General features: G+C 57.5%; 1 protein-coding gene across 1 annotated transcript; it reads right to left on the bottom strand.

Moving 5' to 3' along the window:
• Positions 1–1,127: 1,127 nt before the first annotated feature.
• On the bottom strand, positions 1,128–9,210 carry MATN1 (matrilin 1). Its single transcript, XM_004266561.3, has 8 exons — positions 9,077–9,210; positions 7,017–7,363; positions 5,681–5,903; positions 4,599–4,724; positions 3,713–4,129; positions 2,993–3,145; positions 2,018–2,098; positions 1,128–1,372 (listed from the first exon to the last, which is right to left on the bottom strand). The coding sequence occupies exons 1-8, from the start codon at positions 9,165–9,167 to the stop codon at positions 1,323–1,325; spliced, it is 1,488 nt and encodes a 495-aa protein (XP_004266609.1). The 5' UTR covers positions 9,168–9,210; the 3' UTR covers positions 1,128–1,322.
• Between the last annotated feature and the right edge of the window lie 358 nt (positions 9,211–9,568).

Genomic DNA, 9,568 nt, shown 5'->3' with positions numbered 1-9,568 from the left:
GGGTGAGGGGCCGGGCAGGGGGCGGTGGGCCAGCCGAGGCTCCTCACCAACCCCACCGTGAACGCACACACGCACTCACCCCAGGGCTCCTGGTACAATCCAAACCGTCTCTCTTTTCCTCCAGCTGGGTTGAGGGTGACAGGGCGCCCTACTCAACTGAAGTCCCTTAAGAAATGGGAGAGTAGGGCTTCCCTGGTGGCGCAGTGGTTAAGAGTCCGCCTGCCGGGTTCGTGCCCCAGTCCGGGAGGATCCCACATGCCGCAGAGCAGCTTGGCCCGTGAGCCATGGCTGCAGAGCCTGCGCGTCGGAGCCTGTGCTCCGCAACGGGAGAGGCCACAACAGTGAGAGGCCCGTGTACCGCAAAAAAAAAAAAAAAGAAAAAAAAAAACAAGAAATGGGAGAGTATCTGTCCCATAGGCCACCATCTCCCCACCGCCTGATACAGGGCACGCGCTCTGTGTTTGCTGTCTGCGTGAATAAATGAATGAATGAATGGCGGATGGCCCTATCCGGTGCCTTTTTCTTTTGATGTCTCACAGTCCTGGATTCAAGCCCTGTCTTTCCAACCGACTCACTGCCGGGCAAGTCATCTTATCACTCAGGAACTCAGCTTTCCCATCTGTAAAATGGGGACAACTCAAGTCTGTTCTGGGTAAGGTTGCTGGGAGGATGAAATGAGACCTCATCAAGGAATTTGTAACTGAAAAGGCAGAACAAACGTGAGCCAGGTTGGGAGCCGTGGCCCTCATCCCCGTTACCACCACTATTGCCATCCTGCAACCATCCCCATCACCCACCACCCTCACGGTCCTTCTTCCTGCTCCCCAAATAACCACACTGCCACTGGCCCCAGTCAGTGCTTAAGTTAAGTCACATTTAATGGTTTTTTGAAGGGGAATAGAGAAATCAGAAAAGAGATTACAGCGCTCTCAGTCAAGAAAGGGTGAACTAAAACATATGGGAATATATTAAGCTTTTGATTAAAAAAATGCAAACGCAGTTCCTCCCACACTCACCCCTGTGTTCTCACTCATGCTCTCAGACACACACCCAGCCTCAGGCGCGCGCACACACACACACTCACACACACACTCCCAAACATGCACATGCTCCCTGCACACACACTCAAACACGCACTCCCCCCAGGCTCGCAGGGTGGGAGAGGGAGAGACCTGGTGCCGCCCCCAGGGCCCCACCCTTCCCAAGCCCGCCTCGCTGAAATGGCAAAGCTAGACTAAACTCAGGCTCTAGGGGACACACACTGGGCTCTGTGAGCTGCACTGGGGGCAGGGAGATGGAGAGGTCGTGGGGGACAGGTAGCCTTAGACGATTCTGTTCTCCAGGATGGCCAGCCGCTTACTCACAGCTTCCAGTGGACTGGGAGTTAAGGAGATGTGCAGGTTGGCCAGAACAGGGCAGTGACGGGGTGGCACCTGCACTCAGGGCCCCCCTTCCAGGACTTTCTCTCACTTCCCCCTCATAGCGTGTGTTCCCCCCAATGTCAAAACTTATCCATCCACAGCCCTCAGAATGGTGCTTTCCAAAAACAAGCAAGCAGTTACAGGGAGCCCGGAAAGCCCAGCCCTGTCCAGTTGCAGGTGTAGGCCTGCTGGGTCCCCATCTAGTCCTGCCTGAGCCAGGGGAGCTGTGAGGGCTCCAGCCCCATCTGAGTGGAGACCGGTGGGTAGTCATGTCGCCGAGAGCTTGAGCAATGGAAGTCCGTGGGCACCATGTTTTCCTGAGCGTGTCCAGGACTCTGTGTGTGTCCAGTCTACAGCTTGGTTCCTGCCTTTGCTTTGGCAGGGTCAGTATCAAAGCCGGGGCCAGCCTACCTGGCCAGGATCCAGCCCGTCTTCAGCAGGAGGCAGGCAAGGAGGAGCCTGCCCCGATCACACCACACAAGGGGCACGGCTTTCTCCGCTCCCGACAGGGACCTCCCCTTCCCCCCTCCCCTCCCCCTCCCCCTCCCCCTCCCCTCCCCCTCCCTCTCCCTGCAGCAGTCTCTGGAAAAGGATATGCTTCCTGGTCAGGGCCTGCAGCAGCCCCTCCACTTTGGTCCGGAATTTCACGATGGACTCGCAGGCACACAGGTCTTCCTCTGGGGTGGACAGAAAGTAGGGAAAGAGAAAGAGGATGGTGAGCGGTTGCCTGCCAGAAAGGCGAGTGGTCACTGCCCAGGGCCAGGACTAGGGTGTCTTGGGGGAGTGTGGGGCCTAGGAGATGCGAGAAGGCAGAGAGACACGTGAAATTCTTAAGACAGAGCTCCTAGGAATGATGGAGGGGGGACGACCCCTGAATGTCTTCCTGCTCCCTCAAAGCCCTGATAAAGAACTCCAATATTAGCTTCCCCACGCTGGTCACCTACTATGCAAAGGACACTGTCATCAGGGACCTCTAGGTCATCATGGTGACTCCTCACCCCGATTCTTTGGGGTTGAAGTCATTAACCCCATTTTACAAATGAAGAACTTGAGAAGGAAAACAACTTGCCCTATGGCCAACAGCTAGTTAGTGTCAACAAACATGCAAACCCAGGCGTGTCTGGCTCTGGAATCCATACTCTTTACCACTGGGAACCAGCTGGCAAGGTCACCGGGGAGGATCAGGGGAGGAAGCACGGTTCAAATCCTGGTTCCTCCAGTTATTAAGTGGTTCCACCCCTCTGACCTTGGCTTTCCTGTCTGTAAAATGGACATAACAATATTCCTACCAAATAGGATTAAATGATTCATATTTGGAGTGCACTGAGAAGAGTGCCACATGTGTAAGAGCATTCAATATACAGTTGCTGGTTGTTAAAGTCTGACTGGCCAGCCTTCCTCCTGATTCTGCCAACTCATGATGCCACCCCAGCTCCCGTTTTCCCCACCCACATCCAGTCCAGGATGGTTACACACACACACACACACACACACACACACACACACACACACACACCCCTCCCAGAGCCCCACCTGCTCCTCCCATCAACACAATTTCTGGCCTCACTCACCCACGCAGATCTTCTTCTGCAACTTCTTGCCAATCTGGTTGATGGTCTTGAAGTCAGCCGTGTAGAAATAGTGCTCTGCCACGGGCTCCGAGGCAATTTCCCTCAGCTCATCCTCCACAGCGTTGCCCACACCCACAGCAAACATCTTAAAGCCTGCCAAGAGGAACAAGATGAGTAGCAGTGGCCATGGGGACAGGCAGCCATAGCTGAGCCTCCCTGGGAATCCCCAGACAATCAACAGCAGACACCTCCTGGTGGCAGATGCTGGAATTGCAGGTACAGTGATTGAGGAAATCAACATCTGCTGAGCTTCTACCATATATCAGACTTGTACTGACTGTACTGGGAACTTTGCAATCTCATGTAACCCTCATAACCATCCATCTGGTGGTTATTATTATTCTTACTTAATAGGTGATAAAACTCAGGCTTGTCCCAAAGTGGGGTTGCCTGCCAACAGTTGGTATGTTTTGGGGAACATTCAACTATATAAGTTCCAAGCCTCACCTACCAAAGGACCATTAAGCCAGCCACTTACTTTTCTGGGACCTCAGTTTTCTCATTAGTATAAAAAAGAGCTGGACAAACCAATCCCTCCTCATTCACACTGAATCTGGGTTTAGGGCACTCATCAGAACAGACATAAGATAAAACTATAGTTGAGCTGTTCCATGTGTACCCCTGGCCACTGGTGGTGTTCAGGGTTCAGACAGCACCTACCAAGGTCCTTGGCTTTCTTGGCAGCATCATTAATGTAGTCCTGGCTCCGACCATCAGTGAAGACAATGCCCACCTTCTGGGCACCAGGCCTGGCCCCGCTGGACACACTGAAGGAATTGTCGATGAGGTACTTGAGGGCAGCCCCGGTCATGGTGCCCTTCTCCATGTAGGACATGTTCCGCACAGCTGCCTTAATGTCCTTCTTGGTGTGGAAGCGGCCCAGCGGGAACTCCTGGCGCACAGAGCTTGAGTACTGTACCAGCCCCACTTGGGCCAGCTTGTCTGACACATCCAGCGTGTCCACAATCTGGTTGATGAACTTCTTCACCAGCTCAAAGTTCTCTGGCCGCACACTCTTGGATCCATCAATTAGGAAAACCAGGTCAGTAGCCGAACTGCCACCTCCACCACTGCAGCCTGGGGGAGGGCAGGATAGGAAGGCAGGGGAGTGATGCTCAAGTTCATAGTCATTCATCACAGCCACTAGCTGGGTACACACCACACCCAAGATCTGTACAGAGGATCATCCCATTTGGTCCTCAAAACTTCCTCTGTGAAGCCTAAGTTCCTGGCCCCCATGTTACAGCATTGAAACCCGAAGCTCTAAAAGCTGTTAAATCACACAGCTCAGAAGTAGTGGCACCAAGATGTGAACTCAAGACTATGTAACTCCTTCCACCATATTCAACCTACCACCCACTGTGACAGAAGGAGGGACAGTAGTGAGAAGAGAACTTCTGCTGACGCCAAACTCTAGAAGGCATCTATTGCAGATTGGTCCAGAGGCCAAGTACAGAGAGGCTCAGGTGGGCTTCCTGGGGAGGGGCCAAGGCCCCGTCCCCTGCCCGCCACCTTCCCCAGGCTTGCCTGTGTCCGGCCCACTGACCATTGCAGGTCTTGCCATCACTGTTCAGGGTGAAGCCCTCGCGGCAGGCGCAGGTGTAGGAGCCCGGGGAGCTGAGGCACATCTGTTCGCAGTCATGGTCGCCTGTGGCGCACAGGTCTGACACCACTGTGGGGACAAGAGGAGACTCAGAATCTCATGGTCACGGGGCCTCGGACATCTTGGCAAGGATGGCCCCTCAACACGCTCAAGGAAACTGAGGCCCCCGACTGGATGGGGTCCCAGACCCTCAGCCCAGGGCCAGAATCACTGCAGCAGTGCTGACATCCCCGGAGAAGGTGATATTGCGGATAATAAGCTAAAACTTCCCGCTAAAAATGTAGAGGCCAAAGAGGCGGGGCCTTTAATCCCCTTTGTTCACTTTTGTATTCTGAGTGTCTAGAACAACACGTGCAGCAGTGAACACAGCACAAAGAAGATGCTCAACGAACACTTATTAGATACCACGTATTGAGCTTTGTACTGTGCATGGAATTCTCACAGTCAGATTCATACTCTTCCTAGGCCCGCCCCGTGCCAGAGACCCACCTCTCCTCTGCAAAAGACTCTGAACTTTCTCCTGCCCAATGTCCAAGCCCTTCAGACCCTTCCACATCACAGAAGACTCTGGCACCCCAATACCCCACACCCCCCACACACCCCCACCCCCTCTACCCTCCGCTCCCCCCCACACACACACACTCCCCCCCACCCCCACCCCTGTCCAAATAGCACAGGTTTTTTTAGGCCCTCCCCTTACTGGCTTCTGGCCCCTCCTTGGTCCCTGCCAGTACTCTACCACGAAAAGGACTTCTTTTTGGTATCGCCTTTCCCCAACTCCCTTAACCCCAGGCAGGGGACAGCCCCCAGATCAGGCGGCTCTGAGCCCTGGCCCCGCCCCCGAGGTTGGCTCTGTCTCAGTCCCTGCCCCCGTATAGGGCACCTCCAGCCCAGGCCCCGCCCCCACGCTGCCGCTCTAAGCCACGCCCCTTTTCTGGCCCCGCCCAGACACCGGTACCCACCCCCACACACACCTCACTCCCGCAGCACCCCTCCCAGCCAGGTCCATCCCCCACCCCACGCACAGCAGAAGGCCTCCTGGAACTTCTTGGACAGCTTCTCGATGACGCTGTAGCTCTCCACGTAGTCCACGTGCTCGTCCTGAGGCTCGCTGGCGATCTGCTGCAGCGTGGCCTTGTCCACACGGCCTACGCCGATGGCGAACAGCTCGATGCCACTGGCCCGGGCCCGCGCAGACACGTCCCGCACGCTGTCCTGGGGCCTCCCGTCCGTCACCACGATGACCACCTGCGATACACACGCGGGGCGTGTGTGAGGACCCGGCCTCCCTCCCCGCGCTGGGTGGGCTGCTTGGCCCTCCTGTAAACCCTTAGGATGGTTGGCATAAGAGGAGGTTGACCCAGAAGGGCGGAGTGGCTAGCCCAGGTCACACAGCTAGTCGGCAGCAGGTGGATCTGGCCCCTCACCAACACCAGGGTTTGGGCCTAGGGAAAAGAACCTGGATAGCGAGGAGGCAACAGGTTTTCTCTGACTGAGAGACGTGGCTGAGCTGTTCTCTCATCTGACTATGGGCTCTGGGTGTCTCCTCCCTCGGGCATGACCGCCTGAGGGCAGAGCCTCGTCTCCCCTGTCAAACGAGGGCCTCTGACAGCCAGGCCCAACATGCGCTCAACACCGTACAGTTCTACCCTTTGGCCACCAGAGGGAGGCAGAGGCTACGGAATGGCAGTTTTTCCTCCGGTCTGGACATTTTCTCCCGTATGCCCTGGGAAGGAGGCTGTTCCCACATTGATGCCCAAGGAATGAAGATGCTGCCTTTTCTCCCTCCATTCCCCAAGATACTACCTGCCCTTTCCTAAGAGGAAAACGCTCTTCCCCTCCCACAAGGCACCTGTGTGCCGTACCCCAGAAAGGGCAACAGGAGGGGACCCTGGTGCTGAGCCGGCCCTCATCACCCCCTGCCGGAGCCTGCCCTGAAGCTGGGTCCTCACAGCTCTGCTGGAGTCTGAGACTCGGCATCCAGCACCCTTAGCTGCTTTTCTCCTTCTGACCTGGGTCTGCTTCTGATTCCTGAGTCCCCACCCCTGGCCCAGATGCCCAACCCCTTGGATTGGGTCTTGGTGATCTGACAGGCCTGGGTTAGAAATGCAGCTCCATGAGGCACAGCTCACCTTCCTGAGCCCCTGTTCTTTCATCTGGATAAAGGGGGTGTAGTGAGGCCCACATGAGACGATTCATGGTAAGAAGCCCGGAAGGGGCAACATTATTTTTAATATCATTACTCTGGGGCCCCTGGGGAGCAGCCTTGCACAATCTCTTCCCCTCCAGAGGCCTAGGCTCCTGGCACTGAAAACCTAGCTCTTCACTGTCACCTGCTGCCACGTTCCCGTGAGTCCCCACCTTGCTGATGTCTGGTGAGCTGGGGCGACCGCCCTCAGCATCGCTTAAGGCCTTGGTGATGGCGAACTGGATGGCCAGGCCCGTCATGGTGCCTGTGGACAGCGGCTGGATGCGGCGCACGGCCTGCAGCAACATGGCCTTGGAACCGTGGGCCCGCAGCGGGAACTCCTGCTTCACGGAGCTGGCGTAGTTGACCACGCCCACGCGGGTGGCATTGGGCCCCACGTCCAGTGACTCGATGACCTGGGACAGGAACACCTTCACCTTCTCAAACTCCACTGGCCGCACGCTGCGTGAGCTGTCGATGACGAACACCAGGTCTATGGGCCGGGTCCGGCAGAGGTGCCCTGGGAGGCGGCAAAGGTCAGGAGGATGGACCAGAGACACTCAAGACAAAGGAGCAGCACACCAGCAGCTACTTAGGTCTGGACGTGAGGCCCCAGGCAGAGTAGACCAGACATGAACCAGGCTGGCTGGGTCCTATCATCAGCGTGGGGACACTGGAGCAAGCAACTTGCCAGAGGTTGCTCAGCCCGTGGGAAAGACAGAGGCTCGAATGGCGCCCTCACCTCTCTGAGTCTCAGTTTCCTTTCTGTACAATGAGCAGGTGGTCCCTTCCTTACAGGATCCTTTGAGGACAAGCAAAAAGGCACGTAGGGTGCCAGCACAGGGCTGGGCATGCAGGGTGTTCAGGGGGCAGCAAAGGAGAAGACAGCCTTCATGTCTCAGGTTTCAGCCCAGAGTGGCTACCACCAACAAGGGGCAGCTCTTTCCCCTGGCTGGGCAGGAGGGCCCTGAGGGTGGGCCCTCGGGCGGGCGCGGCCTTGAAGACCAACGCAGCACCTGTCGACATGGCCTCTTTCATCTGAGCATTAAAGCAAATCAGCAAAGTGGACCCAGTTTGCGTCGATCTGCCAGCTGGTGTTCAAGAGCAGGAGAACAGGCAGGAGTTCCTACTGGCCACCTTGGCAGCCTGACCAAGTGGGCCCCCAAGACACACCCCCAAGGAGCGATGTCTTCTCAGACAGCCTGGGAAGCAGCACCATGTGCTGGGTTGTACACAGAGCCCAAGTGGGGTAGACAGGGGTCCGAAGCCCAGCTCAGCCACTCTGTGGCCCTGGGCAGATCACTGCACCTTTGAAGCTTCACTTTTCTCATCTGTCTGGAGGGAAGAATAGGCCTAATGCCTGATGTTATCACCGGCCTGGACCTGCAGCCTGGTGGGATTTAGTACAAAGGCCAGCGCCCTCCGTCCCACATTGAGTCTGAACCGCTCCCAAACAGGGATGCGGGAAGAATCAGGAAAGGCAAGGTGTGCGGGACTGTCCCAGCCCCCAGCCACAGTGCCCTAGGCCCGGGCGTCAGAGGTCCTCAAGGGACCTCAGAAATCACCTTGCCGCTGGCTCCCCAGCCTCCACTAGCTGAGGCTACAAATGGGTGAACTGAGGCCCAGAGAGGGTGAGGGAACTGGCAGTGGATCAGGAGCCCAGGGGCTGAGGCTTTCTCGCTCTGTGGTCTTAGACGGGTCCTCTCCTCTCTGGCCTCTTCTTCCCCATCTGTACACGAGGAGTTGGGCATTCTAGGATTCTGTGTCCAAGGCTGAAACTCAGAGGGGTACAGCCCATGGGGAGGCCAATCGGGAATCTGCTGGAAGGGCTGGTGGAAGGGGGAACCCCTTCTTGGCCACCCCCACGTCTGCACTTATTGGAGAGCCATGAGCTCAGCCCTGGGCCTGGTGCAGCCCCAGATGTCAGCAGGCTCTCTGGGTAGCGTCTGCCCTTGGTGACCCAGAAGACCGAGGGCCCTGCAGTTTGCGTGGTCCCTGAGGACAGCCTGGGAGCTGCAAAGCCCAGAGAGAGGCTCAGAGAACCCCACTCATGTCCCTGGAAAGAACAGACAGGTCACCCTGCCCTAGCCCTTGTGACTGTCACCATCTCTGTCTGCTCCTGGGTCAGCCTGCAGACCACCCCTGCCTCCCTGCCCCCTCCCCATGCTGGATCCCGCTTAGCCTCTGTCTGTCTCGGTGCCCGGTGTCCCCCCCCTCACACGGGCCCCCTCACCTCTGGACAGGGGCACAAGGCCAGGTACGTGTGGGACCTGCAGCAGCAGCAGGCCGCAGAGCACGAGGCAGGGGCCACAGAGCACCCTCATGGTTCTGGCAGTGCGGGCAGTATCGGCACAGTGGTGGGGACCAGTGGGGGCCAGGTCTTATCAAGCTCGCTGCCTGCCCAGACGGCCCCCCACTGACGTGGGGCGGCCCCCTTCGGGGGGAGGGGCCAGGCTGAATGGAGGTGTGTGTGCCAGGGAGGGAGGGAGCCGCCCGGCCTGGGCTCCGGAGGCCCCTCTGACCACAAGGGCTCCTTTGCCTGCAGGAGCTGCAGCTGGAATCCAGGAAATCTCAGGTGGGTGGAGGGTGGCTCCTCCAGGGCGCAGAGCCTGCGCTGGCCCGAAGTTGCCACTCCCAGCCCAGGGAGACCTGAGTGCAGCGGCCTCGCTCCCTTGCACTGCCCGCACCCTCATCCCGCAGCCACGCTTTTCTCGCCCCTGCCGTT

Source organism: Orcinus orca, chromosome 1 (assembly GCF_937001465.1).
Source record: "Orcinus orca chromosome 1, mOrcOrc1.1, whole genome shotgun sequence".
NCBI classification, from domain to species: domain Eukaryota; kingdom Metazoa; phylum Chordata; class Mammalia; order Artiodactyla; family Delphinidae; genus Orcinus; species Orcinus orca.
This window is presented reverse-complemented; position numbering and strand designations above follow the sequence as displayed.